Source organism: Balaenoptera ricei, chromosome 3 (assembly GCF_028023285.1).
Source record: "Balaenoptera ricei isolate mBalRic1 chromosome 3, mBalRic1.hap2, whole genome shotgun sequence".
Classification (NCBI taxonomy): Eukaryota; Metazoa; Chordata; class Mammalia; order Artiodactyla; family Balaenopteridae; genus Balaenoptera; species Balaenoptera ricei.
In genome coordinates this window covers 38,462,037-38,485,504 of record NC_082641.1, presented here as the reverse complement: position 1 = coordinate 38,485,504, position 23,468 = coordinate 38,462,037, and the positions used below count along the sequence as shown (strand labels likewise).

General features: G+C 35.6%; 1 protein-coding gene across 1 annotated transcript in view; it reads left to right on the top strand.

Annotated features, from left to right (window-relative positions):
• HCN1 (hyperpolarization activated cyclic nucleotide gated potassium channel 1) overlaps positions 1-23,468 on the top strand; it is a 367,795-nt gene that overhangs the window by 29,252 nt on the left and 315,075 nt on the right. The window contains exon 2 of the mRNA XM_059919273.1: positions 15,385-15,808. Coding sequence (XP_059775256.1) covers positions 15,385-15,808 — 424 coding nt within the window. The remainder of the gene's footprint in view (positions 1-15,384; positions 15,809-23,468) is intronic.

The following is a 23,468-nucleotide window of genomic DNA, read 5'->3' as shown; positions in this document are numbered from 1 at the left end:
TAATTTCTGCTGTACAGCAAAGTGACTCAGTTATACATATATATATATATTCTTTTTCATTATGGTTTATCCCAGGATATTGACTATAGTTCCCTGTGCTATACAGTAGGTCCTTGTTGATGATTTATTCATTCTGTATGTAATAGTTTGCATCTACTAATCCCAAACTCCCAGTCTATCCCTGCCCAATCACCCCACTATTCTGTCTCTTCTTCTCTGCCTTCCCCAAGTTAGTTTTCATAATTAAATTTCTTAAAAATTGCTTCAGTTCTCTCAGTTTCTTGCTCTGATACACAGATAACTCCTACAAAATAAAACTCTTAGATTTGAGAAGATTGTTGGGGCCCATCTAGGTTCACTTTCTACAGGGGGGAAGACAGAGACCCATAGTGAGGGGATTTTTCTCAAGATTATAAGGTCTAGATAGTATTAAATATCAGAATTTCAGCATTTCTGCATCCACTCTAGTCTTCTTTCTGATATATTATTCTGCTTATTCTTAGGTAGGTTTTTTTCCCCTAGCACCAGTAAATTTGTTTGGTCAATAATAAACAAAAATACAACTGACAACAAGATAATAACAGACCACTATTTTTGGCTTAAAGGCATAACTACTATTTTCCTATAAATTTATCCTAAAAAAAAGAGCAGTTAAGTTGGAAAATATTAAAGCAAAAAGCCAACATTATGCTTATTAAATAAGACTCCTGTCTCTCAGTAGAATGCTTGCTTGTCTGCTAATATCCATAAAGGTTGGAATTTAATAAATGGATATCATCTAAGTCCAAATTATGGATCTGCTATGTAGCGTGCATTTTCAGTAGAACATATTTGGAGTGGAGCCAGAGAGAAATACATAATTTTGCATTTGTGGCTATCTATTTTGATAATTAATACTAATTATTTTCCATTAAGTCATTCCTGAGCATATAAGGAAAATTGTGCTTTGGCTATGGCATAAGCGATATTGCTTTTTATGTAAAAGTACAAATAAATACAAATTAAAATAAATATGATGCATGATGTTAGACTGGAAAGAATCCTGGGTTAGTTACCAGAAAACCTGGCTTCAAGCTTCAGAAGCTACTAACTAGCCAAGTGATCTTGGCTAAGTCACATACCATTTTGTTTCAGATTTCTCATCTGTAAACATAGAGGTAATAAAACATGTATGTCTCACAGAACTGTTGAGTAAATAAAATGAAAATGATTATCGTGAACATACTTTGTGACTACTAAGTTGTTTTATAGCAACTGGGAAATAGCTATTGTCTGACAAACTCCTACAATGTCATAGTATTTTGACAACCAATTGGAAAGGTAACAAAATAGTGCTGTAAAGTTGATTCACCTTACTAGTATTAGTTCCTAGAATTTCATCAAGTTATAATTCAGAGAATTCTAGAATGTTCAGGTTGATAACTTGCAAAACATTTCATGTTGATACTGGACACGATTTTCTTTCAATACATGTTTTACAATTTAATGTGATGTAAATTTGTTAAGGGCATCAGTCTCTAATATTTTTCCAGCACACTTGACTCTGTACTAGTACTTAAAATGCCTCAACACATGGTTATTTATTTTGGAATTTTTTTGGAAAACGTAAGAGTTTTCAGTGTGAAGGGGTTTGATATTCTAAAATAATAGCTCTAATTCTTTTAAAATCTGACATACAGTTTCTACTTAAAGGAGGAGCAGTATAAGACAAATGGGTGTGAAACAAATATAATAGTTTTCCGTTGGATGTTTGTTTTTCAGCAAGCAATGTGAGAATGACAGTTTCCTCTCACCAATACCAGCATAGGTCTCCTGACAGGTTGCAGACCAAACAATCCTTGGGTTCTGATCTCAAGACAAACCACTAGGATCAGTGGCCCCTGACGTTTGAAAAATATTCCTCTAAGCTTTCGTTACTGTGCCCTTCTGTGGCTCATTTCTTGGAAGCTGCTGGGGTTTGTAAGACCAGCCAGTATGAGTTCCATGGCTCCTCCTCTACCCTCTTACTGTACTGGTTAAACTAAGTCCTTGTTTACTTTCAACAATGTGTGGAATCTGTTCACATTGCTTCGGAGTTTTAATCTAGCCAAGTTTTACGTATTCAGCTTTTTGAGTCTTTCCTCACAAGTAAGGCTTCTCATTTCTTTAATTATCTTTTCCTCCTTATTCTTTTTTTTTTTTTTTAAAGAAATATGTGCTGTGCTAGTTTTTTTTTTTAATTTTTGGGTTTGTTTATTTATTTATTTATTTATTTTTGGCTGTGCTGGGTCTTCGTTTCTGTGCGAGGGCTTTCTCTAGTTGCGGCGAGTGGGGGCCACTCTTCATCATGGTGCGCGGGCCTCTCACTATCGTGGCCTCTCTTGTTGCGGAGCACAGGCTCCAGACGCGCAGGCTCAGCAGTTGTGGCTCACGGGCCTAGTTGCTCCGCGGCATGTGGGATCTTCCCAGACCAGGGCTCGAACCCGTGTCCCCTGCATTGGCAGGCAGATTCTCAACCACTGCGCCACAAGGGAAGCCCTCTCCTTATTCTTTTTTGGACGTTTTCTAGCTTGTCCATATTTTTATGATATTAATGTGTCCAAAACAGAATAAAATATTCAAGGGACCGATACCTGTAGACTGAAATTCCACTACAGTGCCTTTGTTTCTTAAGGCCCTGAATATTCATGTATTTATTTATTCAGTAGATGTTTAGAGAATTCACTCTAGTTGCAGGCATTGTGTTAGACAATGGAGACATAGTGGGAAGGAGAAATAGTTGAGGTTCCTGACCATGGTACATCCACTGTAGTTGGAGAAACAGACCTTAGAAAAATTGTCCACATGCATATAAAAATACAAAGCATTTTTCTGTGTGTGAAGGAAAAGCCAAGGTACTTAGGGACTGTGTATGCCTGGGGCACCTGGCCAAGCCTGGAGGTGATTTCTTCATTCAGTCCCTGAATGCTTCTCTAGGGCTTACTATGTGCACTGCACTGTTGCAGGTTTTCTTCAAATGCAATAGAATGATCATTACTCTCCATAAAAATATCAAGGGATGGCTTGTGAGAGCTTATGCCTACCCAAATGATTTTTGCAGTCTTGTGTGAAGTGTAAGTCTCTTTAGGATATATTGTTATTTTTTATCGACCCATAATTAAACTAATTCAGCAAAAACAATGTGCTGGCTAAGGAAATAGTTTTACTTCAAATCCTCTTAAATCTCTTTCCCATACTGAAAGCTTGCCACCCCCTCAGTCCCATCCAAAAAGATATTTTGGAGATGTGCTTGCTTGCTCTTAGATTAGGCTTAATACATTCTAAGGTTCATGTGCCACACAGGTGGAGGAAAAAGAGGAGAGCCTGTGGCTTAGAGAATTCAGGATTGGGCTAGAGGAGTTGCTGGTACACTTGAGGATGGAGAAGGTTAAGAAGAGAAGAAAGGTGTGAAGTGTATTCCAAGCTCTTGCAGGGAGCAATTGTTCAGAAGAAATTAAGAAAAGGTGGCATGAAGGATAAATAATTAAATTAGCCTGTCTAAAGCTCTGGGATCAGGTTAAGGATTAGTGAAAGAAAAGGTCAGAGATAGGTAGAAATGTAAATTAAGACATTTATACCAATTTTAAATTGCCAACAGTTTTGGCATGACTTAATTCTCATAAGAGTATTCTATAGGTTGATATTTCCTTTTAATGTTTATGTTGTTATATAGCACCATATGGGTTTTGAAGTCGTGACTTTTGAATTAGTCATCACAAAACAACAAAATAATTGTTTCAAGAATTGCTATCTTTGACACATATATAAGTTCTTGAGTCTTTACTTTTTTTTTTTTTTTTTTCCAATTATCTCTCTGGTACAAAGAGAAGTCTTAGATTATATTTCTTCACAAGTTTCCTGTTTTTGTTATTTGCTTGTTTAGCTGTCGAAGAAACTAAACACCCAACCTGTCACTTACCTGAAGGTAGAAGCCATATCTTTTAAAGTGAACTGAAATGTACAAATCACAAAAACCTCTTGCAGAATTTAGTAAATTTATAAGTGTAACATTTTCCTTCAAGTCACTGGGCTACATAAAAAAGCACATGTAACTTCAGCCTATTAATGGGGTTCAGTTATCTGCTGGGAAACCTCCTATTGTGAATATATTTCCTTTTTGAAGCAAAAAAAAAAGGGTTTAATAAGTGCCACTGAATGAAGAAGGAAGGGATGAATGAAGAGAGGCCAAACATTTCTAGTTACAGCTATGCAGAAACAAACATATATGAGTTGTTGGTGGGGACTGAAGTGGATTGGAGTGTGTTTATTTGACTCCTTTGTAGGTGACTGAAAATTTCTCATTATACTGGCAGTTCTGCTTAATATATGCCCTAATGTTTGTGTGAGTTGCCCAGACAATTAAGGAACTTTGGTCCTCAATTCTGAAGTATTCCACAGCAAATGCTACTCTGCCCACACACCCCTGATACTTGTTACAGACTTGGGAGCATATGCTCCTGGTAGAAGCATTTTCTTCCTTGACACATCACCCCTTCTGCTCCTCAGATAATATGCAGCTGGAAGTGGGTGAAAACCTCCATGCAATTCAAGTGTGAAATACCATCTTTAGGTATTGTTGTTTTAGGGAAAAAACATCAACTAAATGGAAGTGATATTCCTATTTATGCATATAGAACCTAAAACCTGTGGAAATTAATCTTTAACTTCAGAAGTCTACTGTTAAAATAGATAAGTAGATATTGATTATTTTAAAAAAGTATTTTGAAGAAAAAATATAGTACTGTGAAGTTTATAACTATAAACAGAACTTAACATTTTTTAATTGAGCTTTTATTTGATCACATTCTTGGCTGTTCTTGATCATGGTCCTTCATTTTAACTGGGAAAACAAAATTTTAAAATTTATGAAGAGAAAGCACTTGATATACCCTTGGAGCTAAAGCATTAACTAAAAAGTAAATACATCACCAGACCTTTTAACTTTTCATGGCATTTATTCCCTTTACCTCCCTATTTTGTGTCTATTTCTCTTGGTATTCCTGGTGGCAACTCTAGTGGGTGCCTAGTGGCAACCTAGAAACTAGCACAGTTTTGGTGCTCAATAAATGTTTGTGGTGTAGTGTATACACCAAAACAAGTTTTTACAGTTGTGTAGGGAAAGTATCAACTCTCTGACTCTGTGAAATCCTGCCCACTTCTCCTATCCTTCCCCGGAGTAAGACTTGATCACTCTCTCCTTTGTGTGCCTCAGGATTGCTCTTTTATAAGCCTGTTTTAGAAGACATTATTGATTGTTTGTTTTCCCTAGTCCTTATTTTCTTGAGGACTGGGTCCGTGTCTAATTCTCTTTGTATATATAATGACAAGCCCAGGAAGCTGCACATACATGTTCATAAGTTAATGTTTGTGCCGTGAGTAAAATGCAACCTAGGAACTCCTCAGCAAATGCTGTCTTTGAGTTTCTTTAATAATAGTAGTTTCTTTAAACAGATGACCAATTGTTTCTCTCTTTTGGAAACCCAGAGTACCTGTAGTGTACTGTTTATGAACATGTCTTAAAATTCTCTCCCAGTCTTATTTAATAAGTACAAGTCTTTGTTTTCCTATTAAGTTGGAAGTTCTTGATTGCAGAATTTGTTTATAATTTATGTTTGCATTTCTCAGAATGTTTAGAACAATGTGTACTATGTGGAAGATAGCCAATACATATTTGTTGGAATTATTATAATGTAACTATTTGGAGAAAATATTTGGTTGGTACTAAATTTGACTCTTGCTTTCCAAGCGCTTTTTAACTATAGAGCATCTGAACTAACTTCGGTTTATACAGTAGTGAGATATCTTTGTAGGTCAAGGCAGAAAGAGTTTGAAGCAGGTAATCCCATAGTTCCTTTATTTGAAGATGTGTGCTCCTATATGGGTGTAGGGACAGATGAACTATCATGTTGATTCTCTGGGGATGTAGGTAAACTCTCAATGGCTTCTGCATGGAAAGGCACAGAAACCAAAGCCCAGCCATGGAGCCATATCTGCAGCACCGCTGTCTACTTCCCTTCAGGGCTTAGACTTTTCCTTGTGAAACAATTTTGTTCTCATTTCAGGTGGGTGACTGATAAGGACAGGTGAACATGTGGCTATATTGTGGGAAAGTTTTTTTTTTTTTTTTTTTTTTAATGCTACTCTTAAAATCCTTGAATCATTTATTCAGGCATTGAATAGTGTAGAAGGAGTGTAAGCATGGGAATTGGTCGTGGGTTCAAAGCAATTTTTCTCATTTCTTGTCTACAAGAATTTAAGAAAAGTCTTTTGCTGGATGAGATTCAGTTTCCTCTTGTTAAATTTAGGTTATGCTGCCTACCTCTTTGGTTGTTTTGAATATCAAATGAAACAGTGTTTACAAAATGCCTATTATCTAATAAATATTACTTACACTTCATTGCCTTGATGCTGCTTTCCTTTTCAAAATTCAATGAGGTATTATCATATATAAAAATGAGGATCATGGGCACATTCCAAAACTTCCTTAAAATGTAAACATTTTGTAGACTTCCGGACACAATAATGTGTTTGGACATTGATTCTGAACCTTCCGTCACATCCTCAAACTGGAGCAATAATGCAAAAGATCTACATGGCATCGGCAGCTTAGAAAGAACAAAGAGGGTAAGGATTTATTGAGATCTGTAGAGTAACAAGAAACACAAGGGAAGTGACATGTATTATCAGCCACAAGGAAGAGAAAATGGATGATTTGAAAATAAGCAATGTGGTGGGAAGCTTATGAGAGAAGAATTATTCTGAAATGGAAACTTCCAAACCTGAATACACCGTAAGTTAGCTATGTATTTAGACAGGGAAGAATCAGTCACCTTCCTTTTCAAAATTTCAGAGTGGTTGGATGAAAGTATATCAACAAATATAAAGCCCTTATCAACTGATAGTTATTTAACTGAGCTTCAAAATAAAGGTGTGTTCATTGTCTATGTCATGGGACTGTCCATCAGTGTGATCACCTAATGTCCTTTAGTCTGTCCCTGGAAACAGTTAAAAAATAGACTCAACTTACTGAATTTTATACTGGAGTGAATGGTACTAGGACACATTTTGGTTGACATGACCTCTGACAATATTTCTGCTTTCCTTAAAGGATTAAAGTGCTGACGGTCAAAGGAGAGAATAAAATTTTTAAAAATCACTCAGTGATAAATAAAAAAAAATACTAAGAAGCTAAGGAGTAGATTTACGTTGGACTTTTTTAACAACTCTAAATTTAAACACTAGGAGCTATTTTACACATTTTCTACTCACCTTTTATACATTTAGGACTTTTATTTTTATGGAAAATCTATATGTCATTATAAGGAGAGTACCGCAGCATAGACCTGCTTAATTCTCAGGGAGTTCTGCTTCATTCTGTAACTTCTGATTAAAACTACAGACTGGGACTTTCCTGGTGGCGCCGTGGTTAAGAATCCGCCTGCCAATGCAGGGGACAGGGGTTCGATCCCTGGTCTGGGAAGATCCTACATGCCGAGGAGCAACTAAGCCCATGCAGCACAACTACTGAGCCTGCGTTCTAGAGCCGTGCTCCGTAACAAGAGAAGCAACCGCAATGAGAAGCCCGCGAACCACAACGAAGAGTAGCCCCTGCTCTCCGCAACTAGAGAAAGCCCGTGCGCAGCAACGAAGACCCAACGTGGCCAAAAATAAATAAAATAAAATAAATTTATTTTTTTAAAAAGCTATAGACTTATAGAAATGTATTTCGTGTGGGACATTTATGGATAAGTTGATGTTTTGGTTCAAAGGAATGAAAGTTGTGGGCTTCATTTGAAGTAAATTTGAATGACATAATGAAAATACCCTTGAGCGACATCTTTCTTCCTGTTGTCTAAAGCAAGAAATTTAGCATAGTTTAAAGATATGCCATACCACTCAAGAAGAAGTAAAAAAAAGGCTTGTACCTATTTAATTTCCAAACCATCCAAAAAAACAAATGATCATATGTGTTTTAATTAAAATCTTATAATATTGTAATAAAACCTCATTAACATAAATGTGATTAATTTGGAATTTGATCATTGGGAAATCAGACACATGTATACTATTTGCTAGGCAATTTAAACGTAAAGAAAATTGGCATAGAGTTTGACTTGGAATGAGCACAAAAGCAGTGTTTTCAGACAACGTTTATTAAATGGTCTTTATCAAATTATTACCGACACTTCATTATGGTGAGGTATTCAGTGTTCACTAGTTGGTGCCCTCAAATGCTGGAAATCGCAGAGAGAGACTGAAATAGGAGTTGGGGCAAGGAGGAGATAAACTCCAACTGATCGGGGGATGGGATAAAAGAGGGTCCTGTGGAGAAACTGGCATTTAAGTTGACCATTGAAATAATGTTAGGAAGTGTAGAGGGTGAGTTTGGGTTTTAGGAAAGGAAATCCCAGACATTTGTTGGGCAATGACAGAGATGAAAAGTCTGAAAAACAGGGTCTTTTTTAATTTAGCTGAGGATCATGCATGTACAAAAAGTTAAGCTTCAAGATATAGAATTGGGACATACTCTAGAGGATTTTGAATGATTACATTTCATTTTGCAAGCAATAGGAAAAGTCTGTTAGATATAAATAGGAAGTAATTTCCTGGGGCAGGTAGAAACAGGAAAATTAGTAAGCAGAATAATGATGTAATAAAAACTTCATAGAAGATGATGGCAATGGAGCAAAATGAAAAGCTTCTATTGTATTAGAAGGAATGTAAGGCTGGGCAAAGGATCAAAGGTCAGAGCTGGGCCAACAGAGGAATCAGGGGTAATTTTTAAATTTTATGCCTAGTGGCTGGCTAACGAAAAAAAAAAAAAGGAAGAAGCTATGCTACAACAAACAGACATACAAATATCAGGAGAATTATTTTGGGGCCGTAAGGTTCATTGGTTTGGATTTCAGCCTGTTTAGATGGCTATTCCACTGGAACACTTAGAGGCCACTAACTATGCAGGATGTAGTTAGAAATGCATGACTCCATCTCAGAGGTTAAGGCCAGTGATAGATTTGAGAACAATTTACATTACCATATCAGTTTAGCCTGTGGCGACTGATGAGACCAATGAGTGAGTGAATAGAGGGATGAAAAGTGGGATGAGATAGTAATGTAGAATGCCATCTTGAATGGTGGAAGAAGAGAAGTCAGGTAAAGCTTGAGGAAAATTAATTTCTGCTAATATAAAAATATGAGTGAGAAACTATGAAAATGCAGAATCATAGAAACTGAAGATTTGGGAGAGTTTCAAGTAGGAGGAGTGAACAAAGTTGTAAAGTGCCACAAACAAGAGTTCATGGACCAATATGAGGCTGTTAATATTGGCAGTTAGAAGATTAACACACGAAGAAAAGAGTTCAGTTTCAGAAGAAGGGGGAAGTAGAAAAAACATGTTTACTTTTTCCTGGACTGGTGCAGATCTTAATACCTTCGTAGGGATTAAATTTCTGTCCCATTAGCTCATTTTAATAAATAAGATTAGCTAAAACCTAATGTACCTCCCACCCATCTCAAGTTCTTATTGGGTAAATTGCTATTTACCAGAAATCATTTGTCTTCAAATATGGGTTAAGTTAGTTTTATCCATAAGTTAGGCTCAACTTTCCTACAACTGGGATCTTTATTAAGAAAGCTAGTGTATATTCACTTCAAAATACCCATATTTAAGTTGTCTGTGTTTTCTGATCTCTTCACTCCCCACCCCCCAAAAACAATGAATTTGTCCTTGCGAGATAGCAAGGCATTAGACTGAATAATAGACCTGACCTAGAAAACTTCTTTGCAAGGTTTAGGATAGGCATATGTCCTACAGAACGTCAACCCCAGTGTGAATATTCTAAATAATGATGTTTGCAAGGTGACAAAGGATGTCTGAGAACCCATTAGATCAAAGCTCAGGTGTTGGCTGCTGAGACTTGGTGGGGTGAATTGCCACTGATAGTACTAGGAAGAGGACATAGCATTTAAGAGAAGACACTTCTTGTTATTATTCAAGAGATATGTGCCTAATAATCAGGCTGTTAATTGGACTTTTGAAAATTGAATCAGTTTTAAATAAAATTTAAAATATAATTGCAAGGACTATGTGTTTTATAAAAAGTAAATCCAGCTGGACATTTGTTTATTTATTTGTTTAGATTGGTAAATAAGTTGGTTTACAAGTGTATGCCCAATTTATGTTTGACATCTAAAGACATAATTGTTTGTTTGTTTTTTAAATTTATTAATTAATTTATTTTATTTTGTTTATTTTTGGCTGCATTGGGTCTTTGTTGCTGCATGTGGGCTTTCTCTAGTTGCAATGAGCCAGGGCTACTCTTCATTGTGGTGCGCAGGCTTCTCATTGTGGTGGCTTCTCTTGTTGCGGACGGCGGGCTCCAGGGTGGACGGGTCTCAGTGATCGTGGCTCACGGGCTTAGTTGCTCCGCGGCATGTGGGATCTTCCCAGACCAGGGCTCGAACCCGTGTCCCCTGCATTGGCAAGCCGATTCTTAACCACTGTGTCACCAGGGAAGCCCGACATAATTGTTAAGAGTGACTCTTCAGTGTGAATACTGGGACAGGTTTGTCGCATCAGTTGATTTCAACAACAGGTAAAAGAATAGCCATGTATAAATCTGGTACCATTTCAGGGTTTAACCAGAAGTCCCTTCCTCCATTCCACTTAATGACAAATATTTATTTCATCAGAGAGAAGGGAGAAGAGAACCTTTTACTCAATATTTAGAGATAAAAATTTAAAGATAAGTATCTTCAGTAGTGAAATATGGGAATTGTTCAAATCTCTTTAAGGCTTTGGGGTAGAAATGTCTGACATCAGATTATTTCAACTAGAGCAGATGTCATAAGGGGGCAGGGGAACCTGAAAGAGTGGGAAATTCTTGTTAGGACAGGAGTGTGGTCTTTATTCACCACAAGCCTGAGAGAGATCCAAGTGGGTAAAAAGAAAGGAGCATGACTGAATTCTAAATTCTTCACAGTTAAGATCATGGACTAATCTTTGCAATGCCACTTTTTCTCTTCTAAAAACTTATGGGAGAAATGAATTCTTAACATAAGAATAATTTGTCTGTGAAAATTATTTATTAGTAATTAAAGTGACCATAGTTTTAGTGATCTATTAATTATGACTGAAATACCATTGTATTTTGTATATTCTATCTACTTTTAGTATAAAGTAAAAATGATTACCTAGGTTATTATTCTACTGTAATTGTCAAGACTTGGTTTTGCAGTGAGTGTTGGTTTTACAGACAATGTTGAGTTTCTATATCACAGGTTCTATATGCTTTGCACACATCATTGTATGCAGTCCTCCTGGAAGAGAAACTCTGAGAGTAGTAGGAGAAAATTGAAATTCACAGCAGTTAAATACCCTGCTCCAAACCATACAGCTAGTGGAACTAGGATTTGAACCCTAGTCTGCCTTCAAAGTGCAATCAAGATCTTTGACAAATACGGTCTCTCTAGAGCAAGATGAATAAGAGGGGGTTTTTGTAACATTCAAAACCAGGTGTAAATCCAAAATTGTTTAGTTTGCAGGCGGTCTGACCTCAGAACATATTTTTAATCTCTTTGTTTCCTATTTATTTTAATGTATTCTATATTATAAAAGCCCTCAATGAGTAAAAATCTAGAGTTATATAAAAGATATATTAGGAAAGTATTTACTGCATTAATGGCCTTTGACTTATTAAAAAAGGATTTCTTTAAATATCCTCATGAAGTATATGTTTCCACTTAAAATTTAATTAATATATCTTCTTAGCACTTGCTGTCCTGGATACTGTCTACATTACACAGAAGTTAAACAGAAGACAATATAGTTTTGAACTTCAAAGAACTTAAATCCAAGGAGGAAACAAAGGCAAATAGTAACAAAAGCAAAAGTGAAATAAGAAGCATACTGAAAATAAATGTTGCTCTGGAGGTTGTAAAAAAAAAAAAAAACCTAAGAAATTCATTGCCAGAATGGGACTTGAAGGATAAGTAGAATGCTGATACGAAAAGGAACAGGTAGAATGGAAGTAACCATATCTCCTGTATGTGTACCTAGGTGTGCATGATGGCAAGGTAAGAGCAAGTACTCTCTTGCTTGAGCTGTGAGGTACTAGCCATAAAGGGTTAAAGAAGAGATGGGGAAGGGAGGAGGAGGCTGTATCAGGGAATGCCTTGATGTTTTTACTTAATTGAGAGGGTCCATGATGGTTTTGACCTGGTAAGTTACATGTTAAATGGTCGCTCTGGGACTGGCGGGTAGAATTGATCAGATTCCATAGACAGGAGACTCTTTGAGATATTCCAAGGAAGAGCTAGCTCTGCCCAAACTAAAGAGGTAACAATGGGAATGCAAAGAGGGAGTGGGTAGGAAAGACGATTCTGTAATAAAATGTACAAGACATAGAAATTGAGCGTTAAGGAAAAGGGAGGGCCTGAGTATCCAAGAGAAATTTTCAGAGCAAAAAGCTAAGAGAAACTCGTGGGCAGGGAGGCATGAGAGTCTCATGAGGTCAGTTTTCAGGAACATATTCATTGCTGTTTTTTAAAGCAACTTCTAGAGTGGGTGATAACTGTATTTTCCTTGGCTAGCTGAGGAATGAATCCATGTTAACCAAAGAAAGTGTTATATTATGCAAAGTCTATAGAATTGTGTTTATGACTGCAAAATATGGTCAATGATACTTTAAAAGGAAATTATAAGGTTTAATTGAGCTTCATATTGATACTTAGATATCTAATGGCTTCAATCCATAGTAAGCACCACATAAAAAGCTATGGTGTGGCAAACATTATTGCTAAAATAAAGAGTGGATGGCACCTTATCCTTTTCATTTCTGTTGACTGAGAAGGATAGAGTATGAGTTTTCCTTAAAAATAGCTTCTATCTTAGTAACAGAAATACAAGCATGTATGTAAAAGTGAGTATTTTTCAAAGGGCTGCTGACTGCTTTCCCCAAATTGGATTTCTTTTGGTAAGCAAGGAAAGGTAGATGAATACTAAGTATGCTACCAGCATCATGTGCCACAGCTTGTGCTATGCTAGGAGCTGTGATTTGCATATAGTGGTTTTTTTTTTTAAATCTGTAAAACCCTACACATTTGGTTCTATAATAATCTTTATTTTACTAATGAAAAAATTTAGGATTAGAGAATTTAAGTAACTTTTCTCTAAATTAAGCAACTGTTGAGAATTTCTGGTTGAAGACAGCTGCAATGGGAATGATAAAGGACAAATGGATGAATACAACTTACATCTACATGTTAGAACCAAAAAGCCTCGGTAATTGATTGAATAATGAGATTAAGTAGATTTCAGGCCAGGGGTTATCTAGGATGGTTCCAAGGTTTCTGGCTTGCAAATCAGGTAGAGCTTTGTTCCATTCCCTGACACAGGGAATATCTGGGGGATGTCTGTGGGAGGGAAGGTGATGAGATTGAGTTTGGGCATGCTGTTTGACATGAGTGTGAGATATGCAAGGGGACAGATTTAATAGACTCCTGATTATAAGGATTAGGAGGCTTAGAATACAGGAATGGACTGGAGATAATGCTTTTGTAGTCATCTGTTATGAATTAATCATTAAAGACATGGATGAGTGTATAATATTGCCCAAAGAGCATGTGTAGAATAGAAGATAAAAGGGCTATGTGTAACACCCAAGGGAACAGCAGCCTTTCAGGGGAAAGCAAAGAGGAGAGCAGAGAAGAGACTGATAAGAGTATCCAGTAAAGTGAAAATCCCCAGGGCACACACAATTTCATTTTAGAGTTCAGTGATGTCACTCTTTTGTGAAACAGCTATTACAATATTGCATCTGCCCTACATCTCTCCTCTGTCCTTAGTGTATTAAATGGCACATTTTGCATTTCCATTAGGAGAGGAGAAAAAAAAGAGAAAAAATTTCATTGAAATTGCCAGGACATGATGTATGATTGACATGGGTATTTGTATACTTGTCCGTAACTCTATAGGTAAGTTTTGACAGAAAGACTGGTGAAATCTTCAAAATGACAAACATTTATCTTTTATATAATCCTGGGGTGGGGGGTAGAAAAAAGGGCAGAGTGGGACTGTTATAGTTCTTTCTTGTACTACTACTTTTAACCCAGGAGTCACCCATAATTAGGAATGATAATAACTTTGAAAGGTTCATGCAAATATATACCTTACCAAAATGTAGCCCAAATAGTCTAAGTAGGAGAATTAATGTAAAATAATATCTTGGTTAACAGAAATGTCATGAAAGTTTATACCATTTTTGTAACACAACTGCTAAGAGAGTACACCTTCGACTAGAATGAAGTAGCTCATGTTTCCAGAGACTATTTTATGACTATAGAGTTGTATTAGTTGATTTGTTTCTTTATTTTTATAAGTATATACTGTAACAAGTATAGTCTATTACCTAGTCTAACTACAGTGTCAATAGACTTTGAACGAAACCAAATGAGAATAATACAATAATCCCTGATGAATTTATTCTATATTAATAAATATTAACTATATATTAATGCTATATTAACCTGGAATAAATTTCCTAATTTTAATATAAGGTGGGATAAGAGTGTTTCAAAAGGTAGTTAGTAATCATAGCTATGTTGAAAATTAAATCAGAATTTTTAAGGAAAGTATTGTTTGGAAAAATAGTGGCAATATATTTAAAGTAGTTGTTCAATGAAGCAGTGACAAAAATTTTAGCTAGATTCTAGTTTCAAACCTAGAGTCAGTTCAAGTATTTTCAGCCTCAGAACAAAATTAGTTTTCTCATTTCAAATTAAGAAGAATAAAGCATAAATATTTGGAGTGCTGTGAAGCTATGGCGGTTCTAGAATGTATGGTTGACCTAATCTGTAGTTCTAGAGATAAATCTGCAGTACCAATATTTTTCATGTGCCCTATTTATTACTGTTTATTCTAATCTATGATTGGTAATTTTACATATAAAGTACTTCAAAACACCTCCAAAGTGTCTTCTCAAAGGTAGCTTTTTTAAAGATAGATCTTCTGGATCTTCTCCCTTGTTTTCATCCATATTGTATGTTAACTATAGGGGAGTTTATTTTTGCTTCTTTATCAGATAAATGGGGGTATGGGTGTTCATGAATTTATTTCTATAACATTTTATAGAAAGTAATTTTTAGAATTCTGTAATCACAATGCCTTGCTTTAGGAATATATTAATTTTACTTAGATTTAACTTTATGGCCACTGAAGGAGCTATCTAATTTACCAAACTGACATTTTGCTCTTCTACTCATTTATTTAACCATAAGTCAGTAATAATTTTTATGGTGGTGGGGGGCAGGGAGAACAGGCTGGTCATTGTCTACATCTTAAAATCTGATTTTTTTTATTTATTGTAGGTTTTATTGGGATTTAATAATGCTTATAATGATGGTTGGAAATCTGGTCATCATACCAGTTGGAATCACATTCTTTACAGAACAGACAACAACACCATGGATTATTTTCAATGTGGCTTCAGATACAGTTTTCCTTTTGGACTTGATCATGAATTTCAGGACTGGGACTGTCAATGAAGATAGTTCTGAAATCATCCTGGACCCTAAAGTGATCAAGATGAATTATTTAAAAAGCTGGTTTGTGGTTGACTTCATCTCATCAATCCCAGTGGATTATATCTTTCTCATTGTAGAAAAAGGAATGGATTCAGAAGTTTACAAGACAGCCAGGGCACTTCGCATTGTGAGGTTTACAAAAATTCTCAGTCTCTTGCGTTTATTACGACTTTCAAGGTTAATTAGATACATACATCAGTGGGAAGAGGTAAGACATATCTTTTACATTTTTAAAGCTACTATATCATGCGATTTTAAACTATAACTGTTCCAAAATGAACAACTGTGCTATGTATAATGAGTTTTATGAAATTCAAAAAGAAAAATTTCATTTCATTTTTTTTTTTTTTTTGGTATGTAAGTGGTATATTTGTATCCTCAAAAGATATGGTCGAATACTGGATTTGAGTGAAGTGAAAAAATTAGTGATTATAAAACAATTGTCTTATGCCAATTCAGTCTTTTTTTTTTTTTAACGTCTTTATTGGAGTATAATTGCTTTACAATGGTGTGTTAGTTTCTGCTTTATAACAAAGTGAATCAGCTATACGTATACATATATCCCCATATCTCCTCCCTCTTGCGTCTCCCTCCCACCCTCGCTATCCCACCCCTCTAGGTGGTCACAAAGCACAGAGCTGATCTCCCTGTGCTATGTGACTGCTTCCCGCTAGCTATCTATTTTACATTTGGTAGTGTATATATGTCCATGCCACTCTCTCACTTCGTCCCAGCTTACCCTTCCCCCTCCCCGTGTCCTCAAGTCCATTCTCTACGTCTGCGTCTTTATTCCTGTCCTGCGCCTAGATTCGTCAGAACCATTTTTTTTTTCTTTTAGATTCCATACTAGTCTTTTTTTAAAGCAAATCTACTTTAATCAACAAATTTTTATCTTAACCAGTGCTGCCCCTCTTCCACCATGGAAGATTGTTTTTATTTAATATCTAATATTAGTTTGTTTTATCTAACACATCAAGTACCATCTTTGACAAAGCTGTAGGGTCTGATTGCTAACCTAGTTTGTATCATTAGCTCTGTGAAATAATGTGGAATATGTTTCCTCTAATATTGAAATTTCAGAGAATTTGTGTTTGAAGAATACAGATTTTTTTTTTAGTATTTCCAAGTTGTAGGTGTAAAGACTGATTTTAGTATAATAATTTTGCTCAATGTTATTCTTTGCCTATAATTATTTATTATAGGTTCTCTCTACTCATTCATTTCATAATACTGAAAAACAGCATACCCCGGAGGGAAATTATTACGTAGAAAACACAAATACTACAGTGAATAAATACAGTGAATCTGGCCAATATTTTGCTGAATAGGGCATCTGTTGTTCTTAGGCAATTGGTGGGACCTGAGAGGGCTCAGCCAACTGGAGTTTCCAAAGATCTGAGTTAAATGTACCATCACCAAGCAAAGGAGGTTATGTCCCTGATTTCAGAGTCTGCATATTAACTTTTTGATTTTCTTTTCCTTCTAAATGTATCTTAAGAAAATTAATTATAACTTGAACTTTATTGTCTGAATAAAAATGAGGGTCAAAGAGGCCTCCAGAGTGCCTAAACCTGCACTAAAGAAAACAATACATTGGCTAGGAATTAATCGCCACTTTACTAGGTACAGAAATGCTTTTTAGGGTGAATTATATTTTGGAATTTAGGTTTAAACAAGTCATAAAATAGAACTTCGGTGAACATTAGCTCTGCTTTCTGTGAGACTGTAACAATGTTTTGTGTGTGCTTGTTGATGACATTTTGGTTCCTAGGATTTCAGGAAATGACATACAATAATAAGACACTGCATAAGACACTGCTAAAAAGACATAAAAATGAATCATTCTTAAAATATGGATACAGATTATATTTAAAATCAGATGAAGCACATATGAGAAATTGGATTCATCTTATAATGTGTCTCTATATAGCACATTCCATCTAACATGTAAAAAATGTTTGGTTTTCAAACATTATTATGCTAATGTTAATATCAAAACAAGGTGATTATTGATAAAAATAGCTAATATTTATTGATGGCTTATTATATCTCAAGTAATATGTTTGATTCTTTACATGGATTAGTTCATTGAATCTTCCTAATAACTCTGGTAACTTGCCCAGATTCACAGGGTTAGTAATAGGTGGAGCTGGGATTCTGACCTTGGCAACCTGACCTTGACAACCTGACCTGACCTTGGCAAAGCTCTTAACCACATAACCATATAGTTTCTCACCGTAACATATATATTCTTTTAATGAGAAATACCTTAATATTGCACCATTCTATATATATAATCAAAAATTGTAGGAAACTTTTCTTAACTAAACTTTGTGGTCCAAGCAACATAAAATCTGAATATTTGCCTCTTAAAGCATGGTCACAAAAAATATTGTAATGAGTAGCCTGTGAGAAGAAAAGTCACTGACATAAATACTCAGTCAAATAAAAATACAGTGGGCAATGCAACTATTTTCAGTGTCTTGTAGTTTGAACCCAGTTACCCTAGAGAATGGCAGAAGGATGAACAGATGGCATTCTACCAGATAAAATGGCAGGCTATTCAGTCATAGAAGAGCACACTTTTTAATACTGTTGTCCTCTAGTTTCTGGCAGCGGTCACAGACACCTAGGTCTGTGTAACTTGATGGTGTTTCAAAGATGCCAGGATATAATTCAGGAGCATCAGCTCACTGCCATCATTCCTGTAAAATGCAATTTAATATGCACTTACAGACATTTGGTAACCAAACCCATTCACACTAGAGTTCTGAGTTGGCAAGATCTTTCTTATAAATAAATGACCTTGATAATAAATGAATCATAAGCTCACTTCATGAAGAATGTTTTCTTGATTATATGATATCCCCATATAATATCACATATATCATGGATATTTAATGTCTGTTAGTAACACTGCTAAGCAGAGAAAAAATACAGTAGTAATTAACCCAAAATTTAATATGGATTCATTATTTCATCACCTGCGTGATTGAAACCAAAGTCACAAAGAAACTTGAATGGTTCCAAATTGGTAAAGCTCTACCTGAGTTTTATAAATGCCACCAGGATGTGTTTACAAGTAGAAACACAACAAATAATCAGGTTGCTCTATGCGCATTTGGAATAAGAGTACAGAGGAAGATGTGGGTTCACCCACATGTCTTTGAGTTCTGAGTGTTTTAGTACCAAGCTGGCTAATGTTAAATTCAGCAAATTTGGGGAAGTAATGTGTGAAGTCTGGGAGCTGCCACCGTTTTAAATGAATCATTCCCAAGGAAAGTGGCTGCCTTCTATAGGAAACTGCTTCCATCTTCAATGAGACATTTTTTTTTCCTATCTGAATTAGTTCAACTGATAAACAACAGGAAGTGCCAAAGCCAGATAAATTAGAGAAATATTGTGAATGAAATACAGAAATTTTAAAATTTAGCCCTTATGTTACTATCCTTGCTAAAGTTGAATATAGTGGCTAATATAGAAGGAAAGAACTGATTTGGCCAACTGATTTATGAAACACATGGTATTAAGAAGTCAGGGGGAAAGTTGTTTTCATGAGGCAGTGATAAGATCAATGGCTTTAGGATGCAAAATTAGAGCTCTCTGACCCTGTACTGAAACTTTACATGTATGGCCAGGTGAGGTGAAAATCTGGGGCAATTGTTTAGATAAATCAGGTCAAAAAATTCCTTTTCCTGTAATCGCCCGAAAACAGAGGTGAATCTCTCCCACTCTTGTATTTTGGCTTAAAAAAAATCATTCCCTTAATTCAACGTTGTTGTTATTGTTGTATTTCAAGTGAAGTCAGTGACCTGGGCCAGAGTGCTCTTTTGTAACCTATCATAGGGAACCCGTTCTCTGTGATCCTCCTAAAAGAGACATATGGTGAGGAAATCCTCAGAAATTAAATGGAATATTATTTACAATTTTTGACAATCACCAGCCACTGAAGAGATAAAGCGTAGATGAAGAGCTTAGTAAATAGGAGATTATTTAAAGGTGAAGAGTTCCAGGAACCTTGAATGCTATAGCTGCTATATTACTCTGTAATGGTTATCGATTTGTAGGCTTCAATGTCACAGAAAGTGGAAATTCTTCATGGACAATATTAAAAATGGATGGCAAACACATGAAGCTCCTATAATAACTATGGCTTTGGAATACATACCTATAATATTTTATTTTTCATTCTTCATTTGCTATCCCCTCAACTTTCCTTGTATAGATTTTAGACCTATCACAAATAACTTGCTTATTTTGAGGCAAGGAAGAGGGCTGTGGTTCTGATCTTCAAATATGTCTATAGCAATTTCAGATGCATAATGTGTCTGGAACATTGCAATGCCCTTCTAGCAATCAGTATTAGATTTTTATGTTGGCTTAGAGGCAGATTTATGTACAAATTATGTTTAACAACAGAACATTAATAAGGAAATTATTCTACAGGGAGCTAATACAGACTGCAGTTTCTGTCTTTGGTTAATTTTAGCATTCTAATTGGTTTAGATTAGAAACTAACTCTTGCTATAAATTGCAATTCATATTATAACTACTTCCATTTTGTAGAAAACACATAGAATTCTAAGACTTGCCTTAAGCAAACACCAGTGTTTTCCTAAACCTGCCCTCTGCTAGAACTTAGGGAGGTTCCCTATTGCCTATCACATCAAATCTGTGTTTCTTTGCAGTGCCTTCAAGGCTCTCCAGCAAACCATTCCCCTGTCTCACCATTGTCACTTCATATTTGCGCCCAACAGCTATTTTCTGTTTGTTTTTTAGTTTTATAATGCTTCTGGCAGAGAATGATTTTTTTTTTCTGCTTCTGGTAATTTTGCATGTGCCATACCTCAGATTTGGAAAGCCTTTCTTTTTCTATTATTCATTTAAAATTTATGCTCAAACTCATCTCCAGAAAATATTCTGCATTGATGGACTGCGTTATAATGGTCAATATTTTACTTTGAACAATTCTACTGTCTCTGCGTGCATTTGTTCGTGCCCATAGCTGGGTTGTGAATACTTACTTATATATGCATTTCCTTTTCTTTTCCTGGGCATAAATGTCTGTAGGGAAGAGTCAAGGTCACCTTTTTGCCCTTGAATCTCCCTGTACACTAGTATAGAGTTCTAAACACAATAGGCTATCTGAGTATACCTATCTGCTTACTACATGGCAATGCTCCATGTTCTAAATCCATTAAATAATTGCAAAGGTATATTCATTCTTCACTCCCAAGCATTTACTGAATAACTCCTATGTGCAGATGCTAAACATGAGAATACAAAGCATATCTCAGCTTTGCAGGAAAAACAGACATGTGAACAAATAATCACAGATGGTGCGGTAAGTGATGGCATAAAAGAGGGAGTGAACAACACAGCTTTTTTTGCAGGAGAAGAAAGCCTCAGAGATACTTGAACTGAGTTTTGAAGCTGGAGGTGAATTTTATTTTATTTACTAAGGTGAATAAAAGGGGGTAGAGGAGTACAGTCAGTAAGACATGAAGCATAAGCAGCCTAGCACAGTTCTGCATCTCTAGAACCTAGGTTGCAAAGGCAGTGAGTTTGGAGGTATGACAAGAAGTTGTGCTAATGATGGGCTCACTCAGTAAGGTGTCACTGAGGCATATTAGCTGAGGGATCTGCATTTTAGAATACTGCAGAGTCAACAGGATTGGAGACAACTGAGGATGGAACTAAAAATATCAGTTAAGAGAGAGATTCATCACACATTTGCATTTTTTACATATAGCTAGTGTCAGGCAGGATACTTTTTAGATATCTAAAGGGAGGTTTATCTTTGCCAAGTATTCTTGCCATTGAAATATTTGTATCAAATAATAAAATATGATAAGGCCTTACATGAAGTATTTTTTGTAATGTTATAAAATTTAAATATTAATTATATTTGATATAATTAATAATCATTAATAGAATAATATATTAACAATGTGTTAATATAATTATATTATATTATTGATACAATTATATTTGAGTTTTGTATTTCACACTACCAGAAATGTGATAGTGTAAAATGGATCCTGTGCTAGAAATTAGCACTTACGGATGTTTATTCAAATTGTGCCTTTTATTTTCTATTTAATCTAGGGAAAAACGCTTAAAGTGACTTTTTTATGCCTACAACCTTAATAGAACAGTTGTGAAGTTCAAAGGAAATTAGATATATGGAAATTATTTGAAGTATTCAAGTTGATGTATGCCTATAATATTTATACATATGAGTATTCATGATGTCATCTTTCTCAGATTAGTACATTGACTAACAAAAACATTATTATGTGTGTGTGAGTTGCGTAATATTTTTTTCAGGCAAATATCGATTCTGCTAAAGACCACTAGGTGTCCTCTATTGGTTGTATTACTTCAGAGTTCTATATTCTGAAATACCAAAACTGTCTTCTTTGAAATTATTCATTTACACTCTCTTAGAATCACCTAATTGCTTGGCTATCTATGTCTAGATAAAATAGATGACAATGAATATTCATATATGTAAAGATTATTTCTCTTTATCTATACTTTCTCCTCAGGTTAAAGAAAGAGTTTGTTAAGTTCATTCTCTAAAAAATCATTTTTATTCCAAGAGAATTGTTTTCAATATTATACTGTGTGTTTTTTTAAGATGGTATTTTAACAGACACCCTGAAGTACGGTGTAATGAGTTCTATTTGGATAGGCAGTATTATTAAGTCAAGACAATTAAAAAAAGATTGACAAAATATGTGTGGGTGTATGTGTGTGTGCGTGTGTGTTAGGGGTAAGATACATAATTTTATGAATGCTTTTTGGTTAGTGCCTTGCAGCAGATCTATATAATCCTGATGCTTTTGACATGGAGATGTCAGTTTAACGCTAAAATATAAGCTCAAATTTGAAATGTCCAGGACTCTATTTTAATATTAAAACATTAGAATTTCTTAATGCCCCATCATTGCCCAATCTATGTTCCTGTTTTGCATGTGTTTATATGCCTCCTTGGCTATATGTTGGTAACTAGACTCAAATCCCAAATTTCCAAACTATGTACCCTTATGCCTCAAAATCTACATGACATCTCTATAAAGATATCTTGTGAGTTCCTCAAGCTCAGTATGTTCATTTCCCCTTCAAGTCTCCTCCTTCTCTCTTGTTTCCTGTTGCTCAATTCAGAAATCTAAGAGGTATCCTTGACTTCTCCGCTTTCATTCTCCATAGCTAACAGTAACCAAGTTCTACTGGTTCTACTTCTTGGAATGTGGTTTGAATTCTAATATTCCTTCACTCAGTCCTCTCTATCACCATCCTAGTTCAAGCCAACATCAGTCATTTCTCATTTGCATTTTTATAGTAGAGTCATTACTAGGTTTAAAAATTCTCCCTTGCTTATCTTCCTAGGGCCTCAAAAGTGACATTTTTGAAGAGCAAATATTACCATATCATTTACCTGCTGAAAATATTTCTATGGTGTTTCAATATCATAAGGACAAATTCCAAAATTCAAGGTCCTTTGAAATCTGATTCTTTTCCCATGTCAGCCTGGAAAACTGCTTGCTCATTATTATTATTATTATTATTATTATTTTAATAAATTTATTTATTTTTGGCTGCGTTGGGTCTTTGTTGCTGCACGCGGGCTTTCTCTAGTTGTGGTGAGCAGGGGCTACTACTCGTTGTGGTGCGCGGGCTTCTCATTGCGGTGGCCTCTCTTGTTGCAGAGCACGGGCTCTAGGCGCACGGGCTTCATTAGTTGTGGTATGGAGGCTCAGTAGTTGTGGCTCACGGGCTCTAGAGTGCAGGCTCAGTAGTTGTGGCGCACGGGCTTAGTTGCTTCTCGGCATGTGGGACCTTCCTGGACCAGGGATCGAACC